This window comes from Hyperoodon ampullatus, assembly GCF_949752795.1.
Source record: "Hyperoodon ampullatus genome assembly, chromosome: 9".
NCBI classification, from domain to species: domain Eukaryota; kingdom Metazoa; phylum Chordata; class Mammalia; order Artiodactyla; family Ziphiidae; genus Hyperoodon; species Hyperoodon ampullatus.
Window position 1 is genome coordinate 107,155,826 of NC_136922.1, and position 18,354 is coordinate 107,174,179.

The 18,354-nt window shown below is 45.5% G+C and overlaps 1 protein-coding gene across 1 annotated transcript in view; it reads left to right on the forward strand.

Moving 5' to 3' along the window:
• The window catches only part of RNF32 (ring finger protein 32), a gene marked incomplete at both ends in the record, with an annotated part of 33,959 nt that extends 25,462 nt beyond the window's left edge, over positions 1-8,497 (forward strand). Inside the window, 2 exons of the mRNA XM_079711803.1 lie at positions 7,428-7,595; positions 8,267-8,497. Of these exons, the coding sequence (XP_079567929.1) occupies positions 7,428-7,595; positions 8,267-8,497 (399 nt within the window). The remainder of the gene's footprint in view (positions 1-7,427; positions 7,596-8,266) is intronic.
• Between the last annotated feature and the right edge of the window lie 9,857 nt (positions 8,498-18,354).

An 18,354-nucleotide genomic window follows, 5' to 3' on the forward strand; every position in this document is an offset into this window, starting at 1 on the left:
AATAGATGGCAGTCCCGTGCTAAGAACTGCGCGGGTCAAACGTTGCATTTTGTACCCACAAGTAAGTGTCAGAAAGTAACCTTGAGTCAGCAGCGCCTTTGTCATGGAGGGCGCTGGGGCCGTAGGGATGATCCAGGAGGCCTGGTGCGCTCCTGCGTCGTCGGGTGAACTCAGATCAAAGCCGCCTGGAGAGGTCACTAGAGCTGCTGTGCTCATACCTGTCACCAGTGTGTACAGAAAGCCCAAGTGTTGCCCAGAATGCAGTGGTTGGTCCTTGAATGCCTTTGATCCTTATCTAGAAATTCTGCTAGCATATGTCATATAATTGAGGTATGGCCTTTTATTGCTGCAATTAAAACTTTTCAAATGCATTATACTATCTCAACCCAAGCTAAAAGTCCTGACCATTGTTTAAAAAATGAGGTTAGGGATTTGTCAGATGCTGTGGTTGACTTTGGGGGCTGCCGCTCCCACACCCTCCCACAGGAGATTTCTCTTACTTTTTTTCATTTACATCTCGCCAAACAGCATAATGGTCTTCAAGTTTGTTTAGTCCTTTGACTTCCTTTATCACATAGAGATGGCAAACATTCTGTTGCTAACTTGAAGTGGCTCCAAGCAGCAAGACGGGGAGGATATTAAACCAGTAAAAGCTTATCAACTGATTCATTGATATGCTGTAAATTCCAGGCTTTTCACTTTGCTTTTGAGGGCGGCCGTAAGTCAACACATTAGTAAGCAATTGCTGACATCAAGATGGATGCTGAGAGGGGCCTCCTGGGCAGACAGAGTTCACCTGGGCACTTTTGTTAGTATATTTTTTTTACTGTTTAGCCAGGATGTACTTGTAAATGACCAGTAATTGCTTTATATATCAATAACCTGAATTTGTAATTACTTAATTTATCAAATATCTGAAGTGTGAGACTTAAAAAGAAAAATATAAGAAGATATTCATTTTTTTAATTGAAAATTTTATGTATTTTGTCCATAGAATTAATATTAACCACTAGTTTGAAAACTAGAACTCGATCGTCTTTGCGTGTGTGGTGCTTGCCTTTTCAATCACTGAAGGCCTCTGACCCGTGTGACAGTGAGGCAGTAAATAGGAGAAGAAGGATGCTAATCACACAGGAATTTGACATTTCAGAAATATTTCATAATAGCTACACTTAGGACATTGCTCTGACCTGGCCACGATAGGTAGTCCGTAAATATATACTGATTTAAATTTTAAAAATATTACCCTTGCTAACTTTCCAATACTTGAAGCACAAGAATAAAGAGTCACATCAGTTCACTTTTAGAAATCTGCCATAAATATATACTGAAGGATTTTCGGGATGTTTATTAACAAGCTGACGTCAATGTTATAATTAGAAGCCAAACATCGATGCTTCACTGAATCTTGACACGGCAGGTTCCTTCAGCATCATTCCACACGGACACTGTCCTTTTTTTTAATGCCCACAAAGGAACTTGTACTGCAGTCCTTTAGAATATGCACATTAGGGCATGTATGTGTCTCCATTTCTAATCTATTGCAAACTTAAAGTCGACATTTTTTATTGAACGCCAAGGGCCTCGCCAAGATGAATCTAAGGAACGAGGAGATAAGAAATACACACAGGAAAAAGGTATGAGCACCCAGCCGGTGACAAGTGTCAAGCGAAGGGGCCAAAAGCGCTCTCTGGGCGTCCGGTGAGAGCGCATGTCCTGCCCAGGCGCGGGGGACGCACGGCCGTGCAGAGGTCGCAGGGACGGAGGAGCATGACGGTCATTCGTGGGCTGAGTCTGGCCAGACCGGAAGATCCTACGGGAAAGCAATGCCTTTCCTGAGGAGAGGCGGGGCGAGGCCCGGGGAGGAGAAGCTGGCATCAGCGATGGAGGCCGAGGTGGGGACGGCAGTGTCCCCTGCAGGAGGTGAGGGCGAGGGAGCAGCTGGGGGCGCCTGGCCCACGCCTGCCCGCCCCTCCTCTGCCCCTGCACCTCGCTGTCAGACCCTCTCTTCCGCACCCTCTCCCGGCCCCACCCCGCCTTCCTGCTGGGTTGGGCGCCCTCTCGTTAAAGGAACAAGATGTGCCCCGGCCCGGCCCAGGCTCCTCTGGGACCCGTCTATGCTTTCTATCCCTCACCCTGCCACAGCTAAACGGCAGGGTAAAGGCAAAATTACTTAGCTTCGGTTGAATAGCCTGCATTTTCAGTCTTTAAGCACCACTGCATACAAAGGGGATTTTGTTATTTTTCTCATTTACGACATGCTTTCCATTTAAGCCGAGGAAGAAAGCATGGTCGTTAACGAGTGTGAAAGTGATGCCAGGTGTGCCAGGCAGGCCTGCGGACAGGAAAATACAAATGAGCGCACCTGAGTCCGGCACCGACCCTGCACCCCGCCCGTTCAGAACGTGGTTCCAGGTCGGGAGCGGCTGTTTTCAAGCGGCCTCCGCAGACCCGAGCATCGCCCCGGAGCCCCTGCCTGCTTCCCCACCAGACTCACGGCCTCCTCTGGGTGCGCCCCACCTTCCTGGAGGGAAAGAGGCAGGAAACACTCTGTTGAAAACGGTATCAGTTTCAACCAGCCGTGTCATGGAGAAAACCCCGAAGAGACGAAGGGGCAGGGAGCAGACTGAGGGTCGGAGGCCAGCGTGGCCGGCCGGGCGCATTAAGACCTGCCCTCCGCAGAGGCGCTGGCTGCATCTGCGAAACTGACGAGCCCGTTTCTTCAGCAAGTGTTTCTGCTGTGTCCCCCGTAGTTGGCGTACAGAGCGACCCACAGACGAACAGAGGCGGGAACCCGGGGACCCAGGGAGAGCTCTGCACGGTGGGCTAGCGTTGAGTGCAGCACTCCCAGCGCCCGAGCTGACAGTGAGAAGGAATGGAGGCGGCCCGCAGCGCAGGGAGGCGACATCGGGGACCGTCCCCACTGGGGCCATGTGGGACCCAGCGGCGTGCACACCAGCTCCAACTCAAGCCGTGAGAACTCACTCAACGTGTAGGAAGAGCACCACAGAGATACCTCGCCACACACGTGACATTAACATATATATATACAGAGAGGGATATATAAATACTCGTGGCCTCCCCATTTACTCCGTTGCTCTCTTAAGTGGCCTTTGAAAGCTCACAGGGACACCTCACACTTGGAGTTGGGTGGTTACGTCTCCAGGAATGATGACTAAAGCTGTGTTAAATAACTTTGACTCAAAAATTAATCCGGAAACTTCTGTGATGGCAGTTTCAAGCATGAGTGAGCATCAGAACCCCGTGGGGGTTGTTAAACCACAGACGGCTGCTTCCTACCTGCAGGTTCTGACCAAGGAGGGCTGGGCTGGCCCGGGAGTTGGCAATGCTAACAAGTTACCAGGTGATGCAGATGCTGCGGGTCCAGGGACCTCACCTGAGAAAAAGCATTGCAATCCTTTCACACCAACCTGTCTGCTCCAAGTAGCACTTCTGTTCAGAACCAATTTGAGAACATACCTCATAATCTGAGATACTCTGTAAGGTCTGGAATAGAACGTGATCCTTTTTATTCTGAGGTATAATTTTGGAGGAAGAAAAGACCTTACCTTATAGGTCTATATGGGAAATATCTCACACTTCAAGAAAACCCAATTTACAGAAAACCTGAGTTATAAAACATTAATTGGAAGGCAGTTGTATGAATTTCCAAGTAATTCTTCCTTTTATAAAGTATAGGGAACTCTTCTGCTTTCAATAGTTTATTTGGAGATTATCAGGTATTTGAAAGGCTGAGGAACAGAGAAAATGAAACACTGCCAGCTGGAGCCCATAAGCTAGGATCCAGCTGCCAGGCAAGTGTAATTAGAATCAGCAAGAAACAGAATTGGATTCATAGATGGAAAAGCATCTTCCTCCAGACCTCCAAGTACGGCTGAAAAACAACTGCATGCAAAACCCCAAAACACAGGTGCCTGGATTCAAAGCCCGTGGGCCGCCTGCTGTGTTACAGCATGGCCTTTCCCTGAATCCCAGAACACATCCTGGTTAACACCCAGGGACCAAGGCTGGGCAGGCTCACTCACCACAGCCGCTGCCCACTGCCCGCGCAGGCTCGAGTCTTCTTGCAGGACAGATGGGAATTGGAAGGGAACACCAGGTCCGTGAAGGCACCTTCTGATGGAGGTGACTTACACAGACATGGCATCCCGCCAGGTTATCCACATAAAAACGAATGAACAGACAAACCACGCACATGGGATGTCCAAGAGAGTAGGATACTTGAAATGGGAAAGTCTTCCACGTCCATGGAGAACATGTCCCGCGCATCACACACCTAAATGACTGTGAGGTTCGATGTGCTCAGTTCCTTTCATCCTGCCCAGCTCCATGAAAGAGCCACAGTCTCTCAACCAGGACACTGCTAATTGCTGAAACAAATAAACCCCTAATTTCAACGACTGAAAATAGAAGCTTCAGTGACCTGAGTCACAGCATGCCACCCTGTGAGACACAGATATTGTCCCCCGCCATCCTTTTGCCCTACCATCCCCTGGGCCTCAGAGACCTGTGTGTCCAGCCCAGAGACCCCATTCCCATTGGAAACGCTGTGTCACGTGGCCCCACCTAGCACAGGGGGAATGGGGAACGTGGTTTCTGGATGGGACGCCAACTTCTGCAGACCACTCTGTGCTCAGGGAGGACGAGCAAGACAGCCAGCAGGTGACAGCCACCACTGTCACACCCTTTAAACAACAGATCACACCTACCATTTACATCAGTCTTCAAACGTTTAACAAAGGAGCTATCGAAGTGGCCCTGGCTTGGCTACCTCTCCGTGCCCAGACATGATGGTCGCTCCTTTCTAGTGTACGTCTTTCTGAGCCGCCAGGCCACACTGTCCAGTGCAGGAAGCCACAAGCCACCTGTGGTCATCCAGTCCAGATAGAGATGTGATGCGTGTGCACAACGTGCTTGGATTTCAAAGCCTTTCAGGAAGGAAAGAATATAAAGATCTCAATAGCTTATTCAACTGATACATTTTGAAGTGATAAATATTTTGGATATGTTGGGTTACATAAAATATTAAATTTAATTCCACCTATTTAGAAACTTTTCTTAATGTGGCTCCTATAAATTTTAAGATTAGACATGGCTCACGTGACATTTCTTGCGGACGGTGTCGATCTAGACTAGCTGGTGAAGTCTTACATTTTAGAAAGTTCTAAAAACAATTATACTAAAAGGGTTTTTTCCAAGTATATCATACAGCACTTTGAGAAGATCAGGGAGAGAAAAAAAATAAGACCAAATACAGCCCTATCCCCAAATCTCTTTAATAAAAACCATTTACTCCTGTGCCCCAGCTGTTCACAGGCCTTTTTTCTTTAAATTTTTATTGGAGTATAGTTGATTTACAATGTTGTGTTAGTTTCAGGTGTAAAGCAAAGTGAATCAGTTATACATATACATATATCCACTCCTTTTTAGGTTCTTTTCCCATATGGGTCATTACAGAATACTGAGTAGAGTTCCCTGTGCTATACAATAGGTCCTTATTAGTTACCTATTTTATATATAGTAGTGTGTATATGTCAATCGCAGTCTTCCAATTTATCCCTCTCCCCTCACCCCCTGGTAACCATAAGTTTGTTTCTAAATCTGTGACTCTATTTCCATTTTGTAGATAAATTCAACTGAGTGAAGTAAGTCAGGCAGAGAAGGACAAATATCATATGATAGTGCTTGTACGTGGAATCTAAAAAAAAGGGAGGGGGTACAAATGAACTTGCCCAGTCCTTTCTCATAAGATTCCCTCAACAGCGAACGTAACTTGCCCAAGGTCACTCAGCTAGTAACTGAGAGTCTGGATTTGAACCCACAGTGATAATCCAGGTCTTTACAACGTAACTGAAATCCATGAAACTCTTTTTCCTTCCCAGCCCATCTAAGGAGACCGACTTCTGGAATCTTGAAGCCCTTTGGAATCACAATATCACTCACCTATCTAGGCATCCCTGCTAATGTGTATGTTCCTGAAAAATCATGCAGGACTTATGGGAAAATGGGCAAGCCATCTAAAACCTGCGCAACTGTAACCAAAACACTAACAAAAACCCTAAAAAGTTTAAGACGTTAAATTTCTAATAAACCAATAACTATACGACTTTGTCTTTTTTAAAAAGGAGTGGATGGCATCTTGATGGAAGGGTATACACAGAAGACTTAAAGATTCCTAATTTGGGAGATTACAATTCAGAGATCAGAGAGACTCACACAGTAAACATTTCCAAAGGCCAGACTGAGTCCAGAGTAGGGAGGCTGGAGGATATCACAGTTTCACTACTTTGCAGTGAGCAACTGTTACCACTTAACGGACCAAAAATGCACACACTTTGGTCCATCTGGGGTAAGTCACGCATGAGTCCATGTACCTCCCACGTGATCTAGGCACATTGCACTTTACGAATCACAGGTGAGGGAACTTGCACTGCAAATGTGTGCATTCATCCTGGCAATTCTGGTTTGCTGCCATCAGGAGGCGACAGCATGCCACAGCCAACAACTAACTCATTTGTCCTGAGATCACTGTGCTTTTCTAAATCTTTCTGTACCAAAATATAGACTTTTATAAAAGGACTGAGCTTGGCAGAACATTAGAGACTGTATTTAAGGCTAATACTTCTAAAGCAGAACAAAAGTTTGAGATAAAATGTAACACTGTCTCCATATTTACACTAGCAGTGAAAACAGGATTTTAAGGTAGGTTCTAAAGATGTGTTCTGTAGCAAGGGGACATAACAATTGTCCATAAGCTGATTAACTCAGCTTATTTTTTAAGGTCCTTAGGCAAGGGGTGGGGTTCAAAATTATGATTTTAGAGCTCGGTGAGAAAAGCAGAATGAGTAACCAGTTTGAAAGAAAGAGAGAATCTTTCCCTTGGAAAGATTACTTTCTAAATGTTTTTTTAAAAACATTTTTTAAAACGTTCACACTAAAATGATCATTCACAATCTGCAACCACAGGGGAAGATGCTGTGGAGCAAGGGGAAGCGAAGCAGCTCTCATTAGCGAAGGCCTGGTGGTGGCCCCAGGAAAGCGGCACTGTGCAGTGACCATCCCTGTGAAGACTAGAGTAACTGGTGCCAGACCAGGAAGACCATGTGACTACTTGTGCAAAATTCTAATCCTTTCTCCTCTCAACTTCTCATCAATGTATTCCCTGCTAACAAGCAAGGCTTACAACCAGGTGCCCTGTTCTGGTAAAATCTATGCACCAGTTCTCTGGACTTGGAGTGATTAAGGAAATCGCCGTGTGTCTATTTCCCCAAGAAGTACTCTTCAGAGGCAGGGCCTAAGGGAAATTAGCAGGAAGGGTGGTCGGGACTCAAGAAGGTGCTTCCCTTCAACCCACCTCCAGAACTTCTCACTGCCTGTGAGTAAGTGTGCCCCCGCCGTGTCCCCAGTTCACAGAAATCAGCCACCGCCTGCTTTGCTCTTACCACACGGACATAGACGAGCTCTTCTCAGAGATCGACCGCTGCCTGGCCCTCAACCGCAGCGTGCTGCAGCAGCTGGAGGACACGTGTGGCCACGAGCTCACGGAAGAGGACTGGGGGAAGATCCAGACACAGGTAGGCTGTGCCCGGGACAGGGCAGCCAGCGGCTCTGCAGTGCTGGCTTGCGGGGGGACCCACCAGGAGAGGGGGTGCCCGGCCTGTGCCCACAGCACATGGGGCCCCAGGACCTTCATCACCCACTCTGGGGTGAGCGCCAAGGCCCTTGAGTGTGAAATTCCGCTTTGATGATGGCATTTTGTGAAAGCGCCGAGGGAAAAGGCCTCCCCACATGCTCTTCCCCCGCCCCCCGGGGTTTCCCCGCAGGTCCCGGCCTGCCCTCCTCTTGCATCTGTAGGAGCCGTGAAAAAACGACACTCCAAATCCCACAGAGGAAACACTTGCTTAGAAAATCACAGAAAGAGGAAAATGTATAAAGAAGTTTAGCAGCTACATAGTATCAAGAATTTTGAAAAAGACTACTCTTCATCGCTTAATTAAAAGGAAATCTATATTATTAATGTTCAGCATTTTATAAACTATTTGTGTTTCAAAATGGGTTATCCCAGGTGGGTTACTGTCCCTTTCCATTTTTCACAAGAGTAGCAGAGTATGTATATAATTAATGTCATTTTAACACAGAATGAAATGTCTGTCAGTATACAGTTCTCACTTAAATTTCCAGAAATTCCTATTATGATGAAACTAACAACCTGCGTGACAAACTCCCGTGTCCTTCCGTGTTGCAGGCCCTGCTCCGGGAGAGCCCCGAGTGCTCCATCTGCCTCAGCCCGCTCTCCGTCGGCAGCCAGGCTCACCCGGCCCCCTCGTCACGGCACACAGTCCTCCTGTCCTGCTCACATGTGTTTCACCACACGTGTCTCCTTGCTCTGGAGGAGTTCTCCTTGGGGGACAGTTCTCCCTTCCACGTGTGTCCTCTCTGCCGCTCTTGCTATCAAAAGAAAATTCTTGAATGTTGAATTCACAGGAATAAAATTATATAATTTGGGGGGAAAGGTTTACCTTAATTTTGGTAGTTGTACTTAGGAAAGCTAACGATATTTTAAAAGCTGAAAACCCATCCAATTTTAGTCTTTATAAAAAGATTTCAGATTCATGAGTTTAATCAGTTGACGTAAGTGAGGCATGGACTAAAAACTTCTGTCTCAGAGGTTCTGTAATTTCCTGATTTGCTCTGCGTCTAGTGAGCCAGCTGGAATTGCTCGAAACAGTAAAGGGACCCCCTTCTGACACAGTAGCCTGGCTCACTGGCCCATTTCCACAGTGGTTCTGATTGGCCTGCAGGGGAGCTGCCAGTAGGGTTACAATACTCTGTCTTCCCAGGCCTGGCCCCCGCGTGGCTGGGTACTTACCTACAGCTAGTGTCGACCACAAGCTAGTAACCTAAAGGTCCTCTGCCGCTCCTAACTCTCGTTTTGCAGTAACTGCTTTATTTCTATAGGATAAATTTCTGTTGTACTTCAGCACTTTGAATATATAAACCCAAGATATGAAAATAAAATATTCAGTCGTTTCAACATCAGAAAATAGTAAATCACATAGTAATGACTTAGAGCCACATATACCATTTTAGTTCATACGTGAAGAAATCCACGAAATCTTCCTGGGAGCCTGGTCACTTACAAGAATGAAGCACAGTTGTGATGGTGAGGTGCCCCAGCTGCTGGAACAGATAAGGCCCAAACCTCAGGGATAGACAAAGCAGCCTGCCCTTCGGCAGCGGGTGAGGGCTGAGGGGCTTCTCTAAGTGGACCCTGGCTTGTGGCCCGTGGCTCGTGGCTCTGCCCGGGCTCCCCAGTGACTCTCCCATGTGCTGAGGCAGAGACGTTTGTGGCCACGCCGGGGCACCTGGCACACAAGACTGCAGCCACAGCTAACTGCAGGCAAGGAGACAGGAAGCCCGGCCTGGAAGGAAAAAGACAGACAGGTTGCCAAGGCCAGGAGCACGCCTGCCAAGGGTGCAGAACAGCCCCAGTGTCGTGTGGGAAGAAATACTAAATGTACGTTATTTATTTTTTACCCCATCCTTTTAAAACACTCATCTGATATCTTTTATTTATATATAGCCATATACATGTGCGTCATTTAAATGAGTAAATCCACATATATTGGCATGTGCTCACTTTCCAATGGTGGAGTTAGTTATAGGGGGCATGGACGTCAGGTTGGCTGGCTATCAGGGAAACTATCACAGTGGAGCTGTTCTGACCTGATGTGATTTTTACAAAATTTGGAGACTAACTTGGCGAATGATTTAAGGAGTAAGCACACACTTCTGTTGTGAGACAGCAGAGGCAGGCTGGATCCCAGACCTCACTTTCCATTCAGAAGGCCCACGAGGCAGAGCACAGCCATCCGGTGAAGGCTGGGTCCGTCTGATTCCAGGCCCCAAACCTGGACTCTGGGGGGAGAGTTCAGGGGTGCCCAGGTCACTCAGTGATAGTAAGAGGCCCCTAAGGGCCATGTGTGACCATGTCCCTGCACTCCTGTCCCTGGGCACGATGGCTGGGTGTGGCTGCCCAGACTCCCGGCAGTCCTGCCTGCTTTCTGAACCCATTTCTCAAGCCTTCCCACTGAATCTGTGAGCTGTCAAAAGTCCTTCCAGCAATCTCTTTTCCTGCTAAAGTGAGCACAGTCCATCTCTGCTCTTTGCAACCAAGTACTCTACTGACCTAGACCTTAGTTAATTGTAGGCAGTGGGTACACAGGGAAAACCAGTGAGGATGGAAATCTGGGATTGGTCATCATTGGGGAACATGGCAGTGAAAACCCCATGAGTGTTCAGGGGTGAGTCTCACACAGCTGTGAAAGTCGATGGCAAATCAGGTAATTTTCTTATTGACAAGTCTTCTGGAACAGCATGCCCAACAAAGCCTGGGGGAGACCAAGTTACAACCACAGAACAGTAAAAAAAAAAAAAAAAAAAAAAGCACTTCAGTGGAGTAGCTGCTTCTCTGGACAGTTTGAAGACGACAACACATTCTCAGGTCAAGCCAAAAACACCACGTGGACTTTTATACGATTACATCACAGCCTCTTCAGGTCTCATTTGAAAATGGGTCATTGTCCAAGAAAGAGTTGGGGCCCTAAGAAGCGTGAGTTTGGTGGAGGACTCACTTGGGAGAGGGAAAGTCTGTGATGCTATTTAAATCCATGTATAATCCATAAATTTCTGGAGTTATTTACAAATACCATTTTTACCTTTCCAAGTGGTTGGGTATTTAGTTTATTATCATTTTGATTAGTAAATCCCTGTTTTGTTTCATTTTATCAGGGAGTATGATCTTATTGTCCCATTGCTGTAAAAATGCTTAGGACAAGCAGCATTTATTACTTATCTGTTGGATGGGGGCTGCCTGCTCTGTGGTGGGCTCAGCTGGGCTTGGCTGCAAACTGTGCCTTAGATCCAGATGTGTTCCCTGGGCTTGGTGAATTTGGTTTCTGGCACCTGCAACCAAAGAGCTCTGATGAGCACAAGATAGCACAAACTAAGGTGGAACCAGAGAAGAGAAAGAAACAAGAGGACTTCCCTGGCGGTCCAGTGCCTGAGACTCCTTGCTTCCACTGCAGGGGGCACGGGTTCGATCCCTGGTCGGGGAGCTAGTGTCCTGCATGCCGCGTGGTGCAGCCAAAAAAAAAAGAAAGAAAGAAAGAAAAGAGCGGTAGCAAAAGAAGGCAAGAAGGAGGCTGATGATGTTCATCCATACAGGATGAATACCCCACACACCTGAGCTAGCAGTGGCCCCAAACAGGAAAACCGTGCATTATGTGATTCCTCTCGTCCGTGAGTTAAAGAGAGTTCAGGGAGAAAATGGCTGCCCTCTCTCTCTCTTTAAGAAAAGTGCCTCCTCTCTCCCATTTTTTGACTTGGTAACTGGGGTGGCTGTGGAGTACGGCTCGGATCTCCTTTCAAGAACACCGGCCGTGGGGAGTCAGCTGGTTGACGTCCTCTAGCCGCTGCCCCTCCACATCAGACTCAGAGCTCAAGCCAAGGCCACACACCCCCCAGGCTGCTCCTGAGCACTCGGGGTCCAGACAACTCACATCAACAGTCCTCCTATCTCACAGACCACCACTCTGATGCTTGCCTCAGACATGACTTTTCCCACAAAAAGGCGGCTGTATGACATCACAAACACATGGTGCTCACTTTGAGGTCCCAAGACGCAGTGGTGAGTTTCATGGGACAGATCTTGTGAAGTATTCCTCATACAGGCTGATGACTTCACACCAAGGTCAACGTGTACTGATACACCTCAATGGACAACAGGGTGTGGACAGGTAACTTCCTCCCGGGGAAGCTGAGAGCCTGCAGAGGACACGCGAAGACGAGGCCCCGAGTCCGCCCTGAAGTGAGCGCTAACAGCACCAGAGTGCCTACTTAAGTAAGTCACATAGGGACCTCAGCTCTTATTCTAGTGGCGCAAACTCAGATGCCTTCTGCGGCCGAGCAATAACAGATAAGCGGGAAAGCAGTTGGTTATTGATTAGGATCCATGATCCTGAAACATGGAACTTAATGTTGCCAGACTATCTAATTTTTAAAGAGACTATCTCTCATTCAAAAGACGTTGAGGCTTTTGACTCTGATGACAATATGGTACTGGCATAAGAAGACAAATAGATCAGTGGAACAGAATAGAGAGCCCAGCAATAAACCCACGCATATATGATCGAGAGCCAAGAATAAACAATGAAGAAAGGAAAGTCTCTTTAATAAATGATGTTGGGAAAACTGGACAGCTACATGCAAAAGAGTGATGCTGGACCCCAGTCTTAACTATATACAAAAATCAACTCAAAATGGACTTAAGGACTTGAACGTAAGACCTGAAACCATAAAACTTCTAGACTACACAGGTGGTAAGCTCCTTGACATAAATCTCAGCAATTATTTTTTGGATTTGACACCAAAAGCAATACAACAAAAGCAAAAATAAATAAACAAAAAATATAAAATAAACAAGTTTCTGCAAAACAAATAATCAACAAAATGAAAAGGCAACAACCTACAGAATGGGAGAAAATATCTGCAAATCATATATCTGTTAAGGGGTTAATATCCAAAAACACATAAAGAACTTATACAGCTCAATAGCAAATAAAACAAATAATCTGATTAGAAAACGGACAGAAGATCTGAATAAACATTTTTCCAAATAAGACATACAGGTGGCCAACAAGTACATGAAAAGATGCTCAACATCAGTAATCAACAGGAAAACACAAATCAAAACCACAATGAGATATCACCTCACAACTGTTAGAATGACTACTATCAAAAAGACAAGAAATAAGTGCTGGTGAGGGTGTGGAGAAAAGGGAGCCCTCCTGCACTGTTGGTGGGAATGTAAATTGGCGTAGCCACCATGGAGAGCAGTATGGAGGTTCCTCAGAAAACTAAAAATAGAACTACCAGATGATTTAGCAATTCCACTTCTGGGTATGTATCCAGAAGAAATGAGATCAGGATCTCCAAGAGATGTCTGCATCCCCATATTCACTGCAGCACTATTTACAATAACCAAGTCATGAAGACAATTTTAAGCGTCCATCAATGGATGAATGGTTAGAGAACATGTGGTATGTAAAATATTATTCCTCTGTAAAAAGGAAATTCTGCCATTTGTGACAACATGGATGGAACTTAAAGCCATCACGCTAAGTGAAATAAGAGAAAGACAAATACCATATGATCTCACTTGTATGTGGAATCTAAAGAAACAAAAACCAAACTCATAGATACAGAGGACAAATTGGCAGTGGCCAGTGGACGGGGGATGGAGGTGGTGAGCAAACTGGGTGAAGGGGGTCAAACAGTACAAACTCCCAGTTATAAACTAAGTCCTGGGGATGTAATGTGCAGCATGGGGACCAGAGTTAACCATACCGTACCGGAACCATCAAATGCTTGCTTTATGCTCTCTGCAGGGAGTGTGGATGTACATCTAACTTACCTAAATTGGCGTAAGACTTTTTAAAAACTTTATCCCTGGTTCTCATGGTAGTGTTAGGGGATGAAGTTTTCTATAAGCCCCAATACCCAGTTGTAATATTGAATTCATGAGCCCAGGCCATAACCTATCTCTGCCCAGAGAGTGAAATGCCTAAGATCAAAGATTACACTTTGGCAAAATTCTTTGTTACGTGCTATTTCTGAAATTTTGAAATAATCTAGATGTACAAAAAAGCTATAATAGAATTCCCATGTAGCCTTCACCCAGCTTCTCCTCATGTTAACATGCCATAGTAAAATTGTCTAAACCAGAAACGAACACTGATACAATAGTGTTAGCTAATCTACAAATTTGATCAATTGTCTCTGAGATGTTTTGTGAACAAGAATTTTCTTTGCCAACAAGAATGCTAATGTCTAAAAGAATGTACCTTCCAAATTATAAGCCAAGTGTATACAGTGATGTCACCATACTATGTGGAAGTTTCCAGACAGAGGAGAATGAGTCATTGACAAGAGCTCCATGAAATGAAGAGTACGTCTAAGTATTCATAATTCCGAACACAAGGTTAGTGTTTGCTACATCAAAACAGGCGAATAATCTTCAAAACAGTTTATGAGAGATACTAATTAGAGTTTCAGGTTATAGAATTTAGAAATAAGCTTGATTTTATGGACAATTGGTTTATGGAAAAGGCACTGAAATCACATATATTGTTTACTAAATTGCCACAACTGACTCATCATCTGGGGAAACAATAAAGCTGACCAAGGATCGGCTGGAACTGCATTCAGGTGCTCACGTCGGACCTGACTGCGACGGCCTGAGTGCAAGACAAGTTGCCATCTCCTAAGGAGCCCCAGGAGGGCAGGCAGGGCAGCTGTGCACCCCACGGGCACCCAAGCTCTTGTGACTGTCCATCTTCAAGGTAAGTTCATGGTGGGAAGTGGCTCAGAGTCCCAGTCATAATTCCCTGTCACATCCACGGTGCTTCTCCTGGCGGACTCACTTCTTGGAGTCACCTTTCCGGGGGCCCTACACAGCAATCTCCCTGATCACCCCTGAGCCATGTGAGCCGTGGGGGGCTGGGTACACTGCCACCTTACAGAAAACCGGACTTGTGCTGCTTAGCATGAAGGAGAAGAGTTGTGTGCCAGTGACGGTCTGCACAGCCACTATCTCATTCCTTTCATCAAAATAAACTCCAGATAAAGGAATGCCTGATTACCAAAAAACGAAGGCTTAAAAGTAGTTATGTTTGAGGTGATGAAAATGTTCTGGAATTAGATGGTGGTGATGTTTGTGAATATACTTAATGTTAAAAGAGAAAAACCACAGGCCCAAAATGGTCACTTGTGTCTCTTGTGCTAAAGCCCATGATACCTGACCTAACTGCAGTTTCGGCCTTCACCAGAAATGTAATCTTGATCAACCAGTCTGGAATCTTCTAGTCCTCACCAAGGAGGTGGTCTGCCACGTGGGCCCTCTCCACCCCCAGAGGAAGAGGAGGCAATCTGCATGATGAAACCCTTGCTGTTCCCTTCCCCCACATGATGTCTTGAACTAAAAATATTCCTCCCTTTTCTTTGGCTAATAGCTCCCTTGTCCCACCCTTCTCCCTATAAAAACCTTCTGTTTTGTACAACCCCTGGGAGCTCCTTCTAGGTGCTAGATGGGATGCTGCCCTAATCATAAGCCACCTAATAAGGCCAATTAGATCCTCAATTTACTTGGCTGAATTTTGTCTTCTGAACACTAAACACCAGTGAACTGTATACTCTGAGAGTGAATTTTATGGTGCACGGTCAAGCCCCCCAAGATAGCTGCACTCTTGCTCTCTGGACATCCCCTGCTGGACCAGTCCCTGCCTCACCTACACCCTGCTCACCTGGCTGACCTTCCCTCTTCATCACAGAGCCTGATCAGTAACTGCCTACATGCTTGTCCCCGGCCCCAGCTACTGACCGTCCATATCTTCTCATCAGAACAGCTCCACTAGGATAGTCTCCCTGGTAACCAGCCGACCTGATGTCCATCCCCCGTAACCGTCCCCCATAACCGTCCCCCCCGCCCCGCCCCACAGCCGGAGGTGCCACTGCAGGACTTTGCTTCAGAGGTAAGATCCTGAGTCCAATAAACCACTGATGTCTCTGTTGCCACCACCAGGCTCTTTCTTTGGTCTCGCGACTGGGCAATTACAGGGGTTGCAGGCCTGTAGGGTGCAGCCCAACATGTGATATGTGAGCTACATCTTAATTAAAGGAGTTAGAGACAAAAACAGGTAAATATTTTTACCTTGGAGTAGGGAAGTCCTAAGTACGATATCAAAAAATTTATGGGAAATTGTCAATTTTGACTACTTCAAAATTTTAGATTTCCATGTAGCAGAAAACAATGTGAACAAGTTAAAAAAACAAATAACCAGGAAAAATATCTACAACACAACAGAAAGACAAATATTTACTGCTGTAATAGAAAGGTTTTATAAAACAATAAGAAATACCAAAAATGGGCTAAGTATATTTAGTAACTCATAAAAGCAGAAATACAAATAGTTGCCAAAAATTTTTAAAGTTCCCCCCACTAGTTATTAAAAGTGTGAGAAAAACAGTATTTGCCCATCAAGCTGCCACTAATGTAAAAGACTGGCAAAATCCAGTGTTAGCTAGACACACACATGCTGCTGCTGAGAGCATGTTGATATGGTCTTTCTCTTGGAAGTGTGCATTCTCTTTGATCCACTTTCATTTCTAGGAATTATGTGACATTGTGACTTATAATAAAAAATACACGTGGTCCTCCTCCATTTCTGGAACAGAGCTCTGAAGACCCTTGGAATTTCCTAAGTGATAAGAGGATAAGGGTATCTTTTTATATTCATAACAAGCCCCTTTCAACCACACCTGGGCTTATGTGAATGACGTAACTTCTTTTTTTCTAATTGAAGTAGAGTTCATTTACAATATTGTGTTAGTTTCAGGTGTACAGTGATTCGGTTATACATATATATACGTATTTATCTATATTCTTTTTTTTTCTGATTCTTTTCCATTATAGTTTACTACAAGATATTGAATATACTTCTCTGTGCTATACAGTAAATCCTTGCTGTTTATTTATTTTATATATGGTAGTGTGTATCTGTTAATCCCATACTCCCAATTTGTCTCCCCACCCTTCCCCTTTGGTAACCATGTTTGTTTTCTATGTCTGAATTTGTTTGTTTTATAAAAAAGTTCATTTGTATCACTTTTTAGATTCCACATATAAGTGATATCATATGATATTTGCCTTTCTCTGTCTGACTTACTGCATTATTTCATTCTTTTTTTTTGGCTGAGTAACATTCTGTTGTGTATGTTCTTTACCCATTCATCTGTCAATGGACATTTAGGTTGTTTCCATGTCTTGGCTATTGTAAATAGTGCTGGTATGAACATTGGGGTGCATGTAAATTTTCGAATTAGAGTTTTCTCCAGATATATGCCCAGGAGTGGGATTGCAGGATCATATGGCAACTCTATCTTTAGTTTTTTTAAGGAACCTCCGCACTGTTTTCCATAATGGCTGCACCAATTCCCACCAACTGTGTAGGAGGGTTCCCTTTTCTCCACACCGAATGAGGTGACTTCTGGAAACTCCCCAAGGATGGCCAGGGGAACCAACCAACTAATTAGGGGTCAGCCCCACCCTCCTGACCTCTGGGGAGTGGAAAGGCGCTGGAGGGTGAGCTCACCGCTAGTGGCCAATCATTTAATCCATCACGCCTATATAGTGAAGCCTCCACAGACACAAAAACCGCTAACTGAAGGGACTCCGAGAGCTTCCGGGTCGGTGAACGCATGGAGGCTCTCGGAGAGTGGGGCACCCCGAGAGGGTGGGCAAGTTCAGTGCCCCTTCCCCAAACCTGGCCTGTGCATCTCTTCCATCTGGCTGTTCCTGACTTGTATCCTTTATGGGAAACAGGTAATCTAGCAAGTCAACTGTTTTCCAGCATTCTGTGACCTGCTCTAGCAAACTACTGAACTGGAGGAGGGGGTCTTGGGACCCTCTGATGTACAGCTGGTTGGTCAGAAGCACAGGTGACAGCGTGGGCTTGGGATCAGCATCTGAAGCAGGGGTGACGAGGTGGGTAGGCAGCCAGTCTTATTGGGACTGAGCCCCTAACATGTGGGTGTGCACTAATTTCATGAAGATAGTTTCAGAATTAATTGTAGGACACCCATGTAGTTATCCACAGAGAACTGGAGAAATACTTGGTGTAGGAAAAAAACCCACACATTTGGTGGCTACAAGTGAAATAGTGAGAGTACGAGAAAGAGGAGTTTTTCATTACAAACTTCTAAGGAGATAATAAAACAGTGTGCTAAGATACATGTAGAAAGCTATTTGTTAGTATTTACAGTAGTTAGAAATAGGAAATAATCTAGACACCCATCCCTAAGGAGTTGATTAAAATATGGTCCATGGGGCTTCCCTGGTGGCGCAGTGGTTGAGAGTCCGCCTGCCAATGCAGGGGACACGGGTTCGTGCCCCAGTCCAGGAAGATCCCACATGCTGCAGAGTGGCTAGGCCCGTGAGCCATGGCCGCTGAGCCTGCGTGTCCGGAGCCTGTGCTCCGCAACGGGAGACGCCACAACAGTGAGAGGCCCACATACTGCAAAAAAAAAAAAAAAAAAAAAAAAAAAGGTCCATACACATCAAGAGGAATACTATATAGCCATTCAATGGAATGACGTAAACCTACATCTATTGGTAGGAAAAAAAGCTCATGAACAAAGGAGGTTCCATATACATACGACAATCCTGTGGTGGCATGTGGTTCGTCACAGAGCAACCACATGGAATTACAATGACAA